The 12,744-nt window shown below is 42.3% G+C and overlaps 1 protein-coding gene across 6 annotated transcripts in view; it reads right to left on the minus strand.

The window, feature by feature from the left end:
• LOC120929096 overlaps window positions 1-12,744 on the minus strand; it is a 197,712-nt gene that overhangs the window by 49,160 nt on the left and 135,808 nt on the right. For all 6 annotated transcript variants that reach the window (XM_040340307.1, XM_040340309.1, XM_040340308.1 and 3 more), the window contains 5 exons: window positions 11,942-11,999; window positions 7,055-7,104; window positions 6,924-6,969; window positions 3,186-3,290; window positions 747-860 (listed from right to left, as the gene is read on the minus strand). In XM_040340307.1, the coding sequence (XP_040196241.1) occupies window positions 747-860; window positions 3,186-3,290; window positions 6,924-6,969; window positions 7,055-7,104; window positions 11,942-11,999 (373 nt within the window). The remainder of the gene's footprint in view (window positions 1-746; window positions 861-3,185; window positions 3,291-6,923; window positions 6,970-7,054; window positions 7,105-11,941; window positions 12,000-12,744) is intronic.

Here is a 12,744-nt window from a genome sequence, read left to right on the forward strand (position 1 = left end):
AAAAATCCTATTTTTAACACAAAATTCAATCTGCTATGCTGTGTCACTTGTCACCACCATTCTTTCCTATTAAAAAGATATATATGTGTATACAGGGGTTGGACAAAATTGCGGAAACAAGTATGATAAAAGAATCAAAATAATACCCAATATGGTGTTGGACCGCCTTTGGCATTTAAGACGGCCTGAATTCTCCTGGGAATTGACAAATATAAATCTTGAATGGTGGATAAGGAATCTGATACAATTCTTAATGTAAAAATCTGGGTCACAGTCCTGCACAATGACCTTTTGTCTTTCGGCTAGTTGACCAAGTTGGCCACGCTAATGCCTATCAGATGCCGTTTTCCCAGGTATTGTATATGCCGTCTTAACTTTTGATACTGTACCTTGCAACACCACAAATAAATTGGTAACTTCAGTCACAGATGCACCAGCTAAGTGGACGCCAACAACTTGCCCTCTTTGAAACCCAGCAAGCTCTGACATGACTCCATATTACTAGCAGCGCACACAGTGAAGGACGAAAGTGAGGCTTCTCACCGGTTATCTAGGTGTCTCATCACACAGTGGAAGTAAAAGAATGTTACATCAATCTTGCTTCTTTCAACGTGAAACATCATCACTTTTACAACTGCAAATCATGTAGTGTTTCCATATTTTTGTTCAACCCCTGTACATATATGTTAACACCTGGAAAGCCCAAAGCAACACATTTTAAGGACACCCAGAAAATCTGAACTCACCATAAATGAGCATAGTGTCTTCATCTGCGTGTGTTATCTTCTCCACAAGTTTGCATCCATTTTCCTGATGGCTACTAGGAGAAGCTGGCTTGTCCAATGTTTGCCCAGCATCCACTATTACCATAAAAAATATTACATGTTAAATGAAGCAACTTAAAGGGTCACTAAAGGAAATTTTTTTTTTGCTGAAATGACTGTTTACAGGGTATAGAGACATAGGGGCAGATCCACAAAGATCTGCACTGGCGCAGCGTATCTGAGATACGCTACGCCGCCGTAACTTTTTTTTTTGGTTTGAATCCTGAAAGAATTTGCTCCGTAAGTTATGGCGGCGTAGTGTATCTCTCGCGGCATAACGTCGCTCAATTCAAATCGGCGAGTGGGGGGCGTGTTTCATTTAAATGAAGCGCGTCCCCGCGCCGAATGAACTGCGCATGCGCCGTCCCTAAAATTTCCCGACGTGCATTGCGCTTAATGACGTCGCAAGGACGTCATTGGTTTTGATGGCGTCCAGTCCCATTCACGGACGACTTACGAAACTACATAAAATTTTCAAAATTATACGCGGGAACGACGGCCATACTTAACATTGAGTACGCCACCAGATAGCAGCTTTAACTATACGCCGGAAAAAGCCGAACGGAAACGACGTAAAAGAATGCGACGGCCGCTCGTACATTAGGGGATCGTCGGAAATAGCTAATTTGCATACTCAACGCGGATTACGACGTGAACGCCACCCAGCGGACGCCGAAGTATTGCATCTTAGATCTGAAGGCGTCTAACCCAGATGCCGTCGTATCTTGTTTTGAGGATTCAAAACAAAGATACGACGCGGGAAATTTAAAAGTACGCCGGCGTATCAGTAGATACGCCGGCGTACTCTCTTTGTGGATCTGCCCCATAATAGTTAACTGATTCCTTTTAAAAATTATTAAAAATAGATAAAAACCAATCATATAATGTACCTACAGTTTAGTTTCGTTTTTGCTGTTGTTTCCTGATGTACAGAGCCAGAGAGCCAATAGAGGGCAGTGAAGGTTTTGCAAAACGAAACTGGATTGGTGCTGAGGGGTTTTAGACACACCTCCTTGATTAGTCACCACAGTGAGAAATCTCCCAGTACTGTGGTGATCAGAAAACAGACAACCAGGAAGTGTCCAGAACAGAGAGGAATTATAGCAACATCAAAGGAAAAACGAACAATGAGGACATGAAACCAGGACTGCAGTAAGGTAAAGGAAGCTATTTAGCTAAAAAAAAAAAAAATTCCTTTAGTGACCCTTTAAATACTTTTCATCACAAAATGCGGTCCATCTTACTTGATGCCACAATTATTTTCTTATTAACCACTTGGGATCCGCGCTATGGACGAAAGACGTCCACAGCGCGGCTCTCAAGTGCCGGGTGGACGTCCTGTTGTTGTTCCCCGTGCGCGCCGCTGGGGGCGCGCAGCGGGGAAACAACGTGCCCGGCGCATCGCTCGGGAGCCGATGCGTGTGCCTGGCGGGCGCGATGTCCGCCAGACACCTGCGATCGTCGGTGACACAGCAGGACGTGGAGCTCTGTGTGTAAACACAGAGCTCCACGTGCTGTCAGGGAGAGAGGAGACCGATCTGTGTCCCTTTACATAGGGACACAGCATCGGTCACCTCCCCCAGTCAGTCCCCTCCCCCACACAGTAAGAACACAATGAGGGAATACATTTAACCCCTTCCTCACCCCCTAGTGTTAACCCCTTCACTGCCAGTCACATTTATACAGTAATTAGTGCATTTTTATAGCACTGATCGCTGTATAAATGTGAATGTTCCCAAAATTGTGTCGAAAGTGTTCGATACGTCCGCCGCAATATCGCAGGCCTGACAAAAAAAAAAAAAAATCGCAAATTGCCGCCATTACTAGTAAGAAAAAAAAAAAAAATTATAGATCTATCCCCTATTTTGTAGGCGCTATAACTTTTGCGCAAACCAATCAATAAACGCTTATTGCGATTTTTTTAACAAAAATATGTAGAAGAATACGTATCGGCCTAAACCGAGGAAATTTTTTATTTTTTTAAAAAAAAATGGGATATTATTATAACAAAAAGTAAAAAATATTGTGTTTTTTTTTCAAAATTTTCAGTTTTTTTTATGTTTATAGCGCAAAAAATAAAAATCGCAGAGGTGATCAAATACCACCAAAAGAAAGCTCTATTTGTGGGGAAAAAATGATAAAAATATAATTTGGGTACATTGTTGTATGACCGCGCAATTGTCATTCAAAATGCGTCAGCGCTGAAAGCTGAAAATTGGTCTGGGCACAAAGGGGGTTTAAGTGCCCAGTAATGAAGTGGTTAAAAATATACAGTATACTGTATGTGCATACATGTTTATTAGCACTTGGCTAAGCCAAAGCAACACATTGTTGTGTGCAGCCAGAAAAATCGGAGCTCACCATAAAGTAGTACAGTGTCGTCATCTGCATGTGTTATCTCCTCCACAAGCATGCATTCATCTTTTGGGGGCTTACCAGGAGAAGCTGGCTCATCTGCTCTCTGACCTGTATCCATTATAAAAAAACAAAACAAAAAAAAAAACACATTAAATAAAGCTGATGTAGATACCTTTATACATTTCAAAACAAAATTCCATCTGTAATGCTCTCCTTACTTTCTGACACTATTATTTTCTTATTAAAAAGATACAGTATATATGAGTATACATGTATAGAAATGTGTTTGGTTACATTAATAATTACATTTAGTTATATTTGTTATGTTAGAATGATTTGTTTTTGGAATTAATTTCCTATATTCGAATTTGTTTTATATATTTGTTTTTCCAAATCGATTCATATTTTGAAAGCCATTTCAAAAGAATAGCTATATTTGTTTTAACGTGTTCTGGAGATTACTTATGCACTCTGTTTGAGCTGGATGAATGTAAAGTAGATCCATCAAAATCTTTGAATCATAACAATTTGAATTAAAGCGGAGGTTCACCCAAAAATCAACTTTCTGTCACTAGATCCAGCATACTGCTGACATCTGCAGTATGCTGGATTTTTACTTATTTTTTTTGTACTTATCGTTTTAGCGGTCTTTCTTCTCTGGCTCAGAGCGGGGAATCCTTCGGGGAGTAGGCGTTCCTAAATCAAGCGCAGTTGATTGATGGGCTTGGATAGCGCGTCACGCCATCTGGAAATAGTCGACGTGACTCTCGGCTGCTTACGGCGCTATACGGCGCCTGCACATGCCGTGTAGAGCTGACTGCGCAGGCGCCGTAAATTGCAGAGAGTCACGTCGGCTATTTTCGGAAGGTGTGACGCGCTATCCAAGCCCGTCAATCAACTGCGCTTGATTTAGGAACGCCTATACCCGGAAGAATACGCCGCTCGGTGCCGGAGAAGAAAGACCGCTAAAATGATAAGTACAAAAAATAAAAATAAAAAATCCAGCATACTGCAGATGTCAGCAGTATGCTGGATCTAGTGACAGAAAGTTGATTTTTGGGTGAACCCCCGCTTTAAATTATTTTCGGATCCATTCAATATGTTATGATTCGGAGATTCGCATGGATCCACCACTCAAGCGTCTCTTCTCCAGAGAGAATAGGTTTAATGCTTGCCGTCTTTCCTCATAAAGGAGATCCACAGGTCCCTTTATTAGGTTTGTTGCCCTTCTCTGTACTCGCTCCAGTTCCAGTACATCCTTCCTGAGGACTGGTGCCCAGAACTGGATGGCATAGTCTTGTATAGTGGGAGATTTACAGTTTTATCTCTGGAATGATTCCCCTTTTTAATGCATGCCAATGCTGATCCTGTCATCTACTAGGACCCCCAGGTCCTTTTCCATCCTAGATTCCCCCAGAGGTTCTCCCCCTAGTGAGTAAATTGCAATCATATTATTGGCACCCAAATGCATTATTTTACATTTTTCAACATTAAACCTCATTTGCCATGTAGTTGCCCACCCCAATAACTTGTTTATCTTGCAAGGTTTCCACATCCTGCGTAGAAGGTATTGCCCCGCTTAGCTTAGTATTGTCTGCAAATACAGAGATTGAGCCATTTATCCCATCCTCCAGATTGTTTATTAACCACTTAAGCCCTGGACCATTTCGCTGGCCGAAGACCAGGCCACTTTTTGCGATTTGGCACTGCGTCACTTTAACTGACAATTGCGCGGTCGTGCGACGTGGCTCCCAAACAAAATTGACAACCTTTTTTTCCCCACAAATAGAGCTTTATTTTGGTAGTATTTGATCACCTCTGCGGTTTTTATTTTTTGTGCTATAAACAAAAATAGAGCGACAATATTTTTGACTTTTTGCTATAATAAATATCCCCAAAAAACATAAAAAAAAAAATTTCCTCAGTTTAGGCCGATACAAATTCTTCTCCATATTTTTGGTAAAAAACAAATAAAATAAAAAAATCGCAATAAGTGTTTATTGATTGGTTTGTGCAAAAGTTACTGTGTCTACAAAACAGGGGATTGTTTTATGACATTTTTATTATAATTTTTTTTGTTCACTAGTAATGGTGGCGATCACAGTTTTTTATCGTGACTGCGACATTATGGCGTACACATCGGACACTTTTGACACCATTTTGGGACCATTGTAATTTTCACAGTGATCAGTGCTATAAAAATGCACTGATTACTGTAAAAATTAAACTGGCAGTGAAGGGGTTAACCTGTAGGGGGCGCTGAAGGGGTTAAGTGTGACCTAGTGAGTGCTTCTAACTGTTAGGAGGCGTGGCTTGCCGTGACACGTCACTGATCGCTGTTCCAGATGACAGGGAACAGACGATCAGTGACATGTCAGGGGAAGGACGGGGAGATAATGGCCCGGATTCACATACATTGGCGCATATTTATGCGGGCGTAGCGTATCTAATATACGCTACACCGGCGCAGCGCACAGATGCAAGCACAGTATTCACAAAGCACTCGCCCCCAGTCGCTGTTAAAGATACGCTGGGTTTCCTCAGCGTAAGCAGAAGTGGGCGTGAGCCATGCTAATGAGGCGTGACCCCATGTAAATGAAGGACTGAGCGTCATTAAATTACGAATAACGTACGGCGCATGCGCCGTCCCGTGGACGCATCCCAGTGCGCATGCGTAGAATCACGTCGAAACAACTGCCTAAGATACGTCGAATCACTGCCTACGACGTGAACGTAAACTACGCCCAGCCCTATTCACGTACTACGTAAACAACGTAAAATACGACGGCTGTGTTCCCTGGTCCATACCTTTGCATGACTTGCGCCTCCTATATGGGGAATAACTTTACGCCGGCCGTAAGTCTTACACAAACCGCGTATATTATGCGCTGGGCGCAACTACGTTTGTGAATCGGCGTATCTCCCTCATTTGCATATGTGCATAGAAAATCAATAGGAGCGGCAAATGCGCCCAGCGTAAATATGCGCCAACGATACGCTGGCGTAGGAAAGTTACGTTGGTCGGATGAAGTCTATTTTCAGGCGTATCTCAGTTTATGGGCACGACGCATAGATACAAAGGCGCATACTTACGCGGCGTATCTCAAATTACGTCAGCTTAAGTGCTTTGTGAATCCGGGCCATTGTGTTTAATAGAGGTGAACATAAACATATTAACATAGAGTCAGGTCTCGTACACACGATAGGTTAACCAGAGGACAACGGTCTGATGGACCGTTTTTATCGGTCAAAACCGATCGTGTGTGGGCCCCATAGGTTATTTAACCATCGGTTAAAAAAAAGCCAACTTGCTTTAAATTTAACCAATTGATTCCTAACCGATAGGTCAAAACCGATCGTTAGTAGGCACGACCATTGGTTAAAAATCCACGCATGCTCAGAATCAAGTCGACGCATGCTTGGAAGCATTGAACTTCGTTTTTTTCAGTACGTCGCTGTGTTTTACGTCCTTCAGACCGTTCTCATCGGATGGACTGATCGTGTGTACGAGGCTTTACAGTCTAGGCCTCCAACTTGTTTAAATTTGATTGAAGATGCAGTAAGTCCAACATATCTATTCTAATACCATTCAGAGCTGTCATAAAATCAGGACGTATTTTTATTTCTAGACAGGTGATAGGTAACACCTCACAGTTTATTTTACACTTTAATATTTAGTGCCACCTAAACTACTCAGCTCAAATAATCTAAAGAATGAAGGTTAAGGAAAATAAACCATACCTGAATTTCTAAGGTCTCCATCCACACTACTGAAATATTTCTGAGTCTGTTACAAAGAAAGTAAGATTAGTACACCTATAGTAGTAAGTTGGTATATTTCATTTGTCAGATGTATGTGCACATTGTCTTACTTGTTGGGAAACAATACGGTGTTCTGAAGTTTGTTCAGAGGTCACATCACCTACATATGTAAAAATAATGATATGCATTACTCTGATGGAAAGCCATTAAAGATGATGTCTTGAGGTAAATAAGTAATAAGTTGAGGTAATAAGTAAGACAAGAAGAGAAAAAAAAAATAGAACCACGACATATGGAAATGAAAGAGCAGGATATTTTGAAAAAAAAGCAAAGGCTGTGCAGACTCGGTGGGCCAGATTCACAGAACAGATACGACGGCGTTTCTCCTGATACACCGTCGTATCTCTTGTCGTATCTATGCGGCTGATTCATAGAATCAGTTCCGCATAGATAGCCCTAAGATCCGACAGGTGTAATTGACTTACACCGTCGGATCTTAGGATGCAGTACCTCGGCTGCCGCTGGGTGGAGTTCGCGTCGTTTTTCAGCATCGGGTATGCAAATTAGCAGTTACGGCGATCCACGAAGGTTTTCGCGTTCGTTACGTCGGCGCAAGACTTTTTTTCCCGTCGCAAAGTTAAGTGTGCTATTAACATGGTGTAAAATTACTCCACCATGTTAAAGTATGGCCGTCATTCCCGCGTCGATTTTGAATTATTTTTTTCAGCGTAAGTACCTTACGCACGTCGCGATTCACAAACACGTCGGGGCCGCCGTAATTTCGCGCAAAGCACGTCGGGAAGATTGCGAACGGAGCATGCGCAGAACGTCCGGCGCGGGAGCGCGCCTAATTTAAATGGTACACGCCCCATTTGAATTGGGCGGGCTTGCGCCGGACGGGTTTACGTTACACCGCCGCAAGTTTACAGGTAAGTGCTTTGTGAATCAGGCACTTACACTGAAAACTTGCGGCGGTGTAACGTAAATGGGTTACGTTGCGCCGCCGCAATTGTACCTGAATCTGGCCCAGTATGCGTTCATAGATACTTATATAATAGTCATGCTGTAGAAAAAATATGTTTTTTGGCAGTCCTGCTTTTTTTTTATCAATGCTCAGAACTGTGGGAATTGATGCAGCGAATCTGACTGATTTGTTTTGTAAGGTTTCATTGCTTTTTTGAGGCGGCTCCCATTCATGTCAATAGAGATGAGTGTTTTTGATGAGGGTTAAGGAGCTAAAAAAAAAAAAAAAGCGTACCAAAGACGCTCCTCTTCATTGAAATGAATAGGAACCACTTTAAAAAAGCTAAGCATTTTTGGTGCAGTTTGAGTCACATGTCCTTTAATAAAAACAGCACTCCATTAACGCATACATTTTTTACTGGCAGTTTTGAAGCAAACCAGTGTAAAAGTGTCCTAAAGTGGAAGTAAAGGCAAAATCTAAGGGCACTTTCACACTGGTTTGCTTCAAAACGGCTAATAAAACAACTATGCGCTTTTTGTGCAGTTTTTAAAAGGACATGTGACTCAACAAACTGTACCAAAAATGCTTAGTGGGGGCTTTTGAGGCGCTTTTGAGGTGGTTCCGATTCATTTCAATGAAGAGGAATGTTTTTGGTGCTCTTTGTTTTAGTTCCCCAAACATGTTCCAAAGATACTGCAAGCAGGATTTTTTTTCACCACAACAAAAGCGCCCTGCCCCAGTGTGAACACATTCATTGATTTTAAAGGGAGCCATTCTTCTTAAACTTTTCAGGTGCCCCTTTTTTTTAGACAGAAGAGCTTGGTGTGAAAGGACCCTAATACTAAACCTACTCTTAGCCACATTCTAAACTTAATCTATCTAGCCCTAATCATCTATCTGTGCTGTCAGCCAGTGTATTTAGGTTTTGTGCTGCCCTAGGCCTGACTAAACTTCTGCACCTCCTAATTTAAATATGACCCACCCCTTCCTGTCAAGGCCACACCCTGTTTTTTTAAGACCTGCAACACTAGTTCTGAGGGCCCTGGGGGGGGGGGGGGATTCTCTTGAAGGATCACTAAAGGAAAGAATTTTTTTTTTCTGAAATGACTGTTTACAGGGTATAGAGACATAATAGTTAACTGATTCCTTTTAAAAACGATTAAAAATAGATAAAAATCAATCATATAATGTGCCTCTTAGATGCAAAAACGAAACTGAAAGTAGTTTAGTCTTTGCATGTTATTTTATGCCTCTGTGCTGGACAGTGCCATAGAGAGTCATGGCTAGGAAAACGAAACTAAACTCTCCCATGACTTTTTTCATACGGAGCCAGACAACCAGGAAGTGTCCAGAACAGAGCAGTTTTACAGCAACATCAGAGCAAAAACGAGCAATGAGGACATGAAACCAGGACTGCAGTAAGGTAAAGGAAGCTATTTATCTAAAAAAAAAAAATTCCTTTAGTGACCCTTTAACCTCTTGACCACTGGGCACTTAAACCCCCTTCCTCACCAGACCAATTTTCAGCTTTCGGTGCTCTCACAATTTGAATGACAATAACTCAGTCATACAACATTGTGCCCATCTGAAATGTTTGTCCTTTTTTTCCCACAAATAGAGCTTTCTTTTGGTGGTATTTGATCACCTCTGGGTTTTTTATTTTTTGCGCTATAAAAGAAAAAACACTGAAAATTCTGTAAAAATTAAAAAAAAAAAATCTCGTTTCTGTTATATTAGCAGGTATTGCGGAGTATTGGGGGTATTGCAGAGTATGGGGGGTATTGCAGAGTGTGAGTGTGGGGGGTATTGCAGAGTGTGGGGGGTATTGCAGAGTATGGGGGGTATTGCAGAGTGTGGGGGGTATTGCAGAGTGTGGGGGGTATTACAGAGTGTGGGGGGTATTGCAGAGTGTGGGGGGTATTGCAGAGTGTGGGGGGTATTGCAGAGTGTGGGGGGTATTGCAGAGTGTGGGGGGGGGTATTGCAGAGTGTGGGGGGTATTGCAGAGTGTGGGGGGTATTGCAGAGTGTGGGGGGTATTGCAGAGTATTGCACAGGGAGGGATGGATGGATCTGTGACTGCATTTGTCACAGATCCATCCCACAGCAGCTGCTGACACCCCGCGCTCCCCCCCCCTCCTCTCACACTGTACCGATCGGTACAGAGAGGAGAGGGAGGAACCGGCGTCATTACATGATGCCGGTTTGTTTACAAGTGATCGCTCCGTCATTTGACGGAGCGATCACGTGGTAAACCGCCGCTATCAGCGGCGATTTACCGCGATCTGTGATGCGCCGGGTCTTCTAGACCCGGCACTCACAGATGATTCTGGGAGCGCGCCGCAGGGGGCGCGCGAGTGAAGGATTCTGGGAGGACGTCCCAGGGACGTCGTCCCGGAATAACTCAACCGCTCTGTAGACGTCTTTTGTCTATGGAGCGGTTGGGAAGAGGTTAATTTGCATCGTTTTCTTCTCACTTCCTGTTTGGCCATTGGGCAGGAAGTGAAGGGAAATCTCCACAATTGGACAGGGATGGTAAAAAATAAACTGACAGGAGCTATAACCCTCCCTTACTATATCCAAAATGAAAAAAAAAAGTGTTGGCTATAGTTCTACTTTTAGCACAAATTTCTGATAATTTTATTGAGAGGACTAAGAAAATATAACCATGCCAATGGTGCAGCAGATAACATATAGCACAGTGAGGAAGGTTTTTGGTCCAGGATGATAGGACAGTCAAAATTAGAAGTGACCCCCCCCCCCCCCCCCAACACACATTTGCGGAATGCCGGGCGGAAGCAGAGAGTGCGCTTTATGGGGGCACTAGACTAATTTGCCTAACAGTGTAGTGCAAGCCGGTGGGGACTTTTTTTGTGCTGCCCCCCTGCAAAGTGCTGCCCTAGGCCTGGGCCTTGTTGGCCTAGGCCAGGATACAGCGTTTCTGTCAGCGGTGGTTTCAGCATGTAGGACTGTGCAGGAGAGGAAGCTGACAATGGAAACCCCATAGTAACTCTATGGGCGATGTCACTTCCCAGCTGTAGTCTGTCTCCTGCGCACAGAGGGAGCAGTATTTTTACTGAGATTAAATTACACACAGATGGACTTTTGAAGGCAATTGGTTCCACTAGATTTTAGTTAGGGTTATCAGAGTAAAGGGGGCTGAATTCAAATGCACATCACACTTTTCAGATATTTATTTGTAAAAAAAAAAAGAAAAAAAAGAAAACCATTTATAATTTTCCTTCCACTTCACAATTATGTGCCACTTTGTGTTGGTCTATCACATAAAATACATTTAAGTTTTTGGATGTAACATGACAAAATGTGGAAAATGTCAAGGGGTATGAATACTTTTTCAAGGCACTGAAGATGTCAGCAAGAAATAAGGATAAATGAGTATGGCCCATTAGTCCTCCATCCTCCCATAATGCAAGAAGGTGATGGTGGTGGTACGCAAACAAATGCCAGCAGCACAGGAAGTGTACTGGTAGCAACACATTTTAACTATTTTCACCATTTCTTTAAACTGTCTCAACTGGAAACCTGCAGGCTTAATCACCTTTGCAGTTCCAGCCCGAAAGAAAAATTACTAGTCTATCATCTAGATCTAGGCACAAAAAACTGCAAAAAAACATTAATGAACTATCATCTCATCTGGGCAAAAGGGGGGTACACCAGGTGGCAGAAATAATTCAGAATCTTATGAGTAATTTCACACAGTGTCTGTGGGTTGTAAGGGTGTCATTAAATCCATTGATGATGTGGTCAACATGAGAGCCCCACATTGATAGAGCAAGGAGAACAATCACACAACAATAAATTAGAAGGATGGATGATTTTTTGGTGCCCATTACTGATAGCACTGGTCATAACAATATCCCTTTCTTCCATCATATGACTGTCCTGTGCAAACCATCACTTCAACCACACTTTAGTGCAATTTATTAGGGTGAATCTTATCTGTTGATACAAGTTCCGAATCAAGCTGGAGGTGAAGCACATTTTGAGCGGCTTATTTCGCTCGTCTTTACTTACCCTCTTTGCTTTGTAATTTGCTCAATGATGTCACCACAGATTTTGCCGTGCTTGGAAACTATTTAAAATAAAGACATATATTTACATTATGACTGCAGCACTTGCACTTAAGTATTTTGAGAATTATTCTGAGTAGCTATCTAATCAATAACCACAATTACCACCGAAAAGATACGGGTGGAACATGTAACATGTTCAAAAAGGTGAACTTATCCTTTAACACAACTCATAGTAATATATGAGTAATGCACATTAATGCACTGATGGCTAAAGTATGAATGGGTCCTCAAATATTGTTGCGCTGATATACGAGGTGTGTCTAAAAGGTTGGTGAATGGTATCAAAAAACAAACCAAACAGAAGATACAAACAAATTACCTTTATTGGCTTTCAAAATAATCGCCATCCTTCACAACACAGTTTTGGCAACGTTCATAAAGCTTCTGGAAACTGTCAGCAAAGGCCTCTTTAGGAAACGATCGTAGAACCGCTGTCACACATTCTTAAATTACCTTATGGATATTGCCATTCTTTTCCAAGAAAGCGATCAACATTCTCTTGACCTTGGATTTTTGCCGACGACTCTTTTTGGGTCGTAGGGAAGACTGAGCGCCATTCCATTGATTGCTGATTGGATTCTGGATCACATTGGTAGCACCAGGTCTCATCCCCTGTGATGATGGTTCGCAGAAAGGATGGATCCTTGTCACACATAGTAATGAAATCTCCAGAGGTTTCAATCCTCTATGCTTTCTGTTCGTCTGTCAGCTTGTGCAGCACAAACCGGGAACAGATTACGGGAA

This window comes from Rana temporaria, chromosome 2, assembly GCF_905171775.1.
Source record: "Rana temporaria chromosome 2, aRanTem1.1, whole genome shotgun sequence".
NCBI classification, from domain to species: Eukaryota; Metazoa; Chordata; class Amphibia; order Anura; family Ranidae; genus Rana; species Rana temporaria.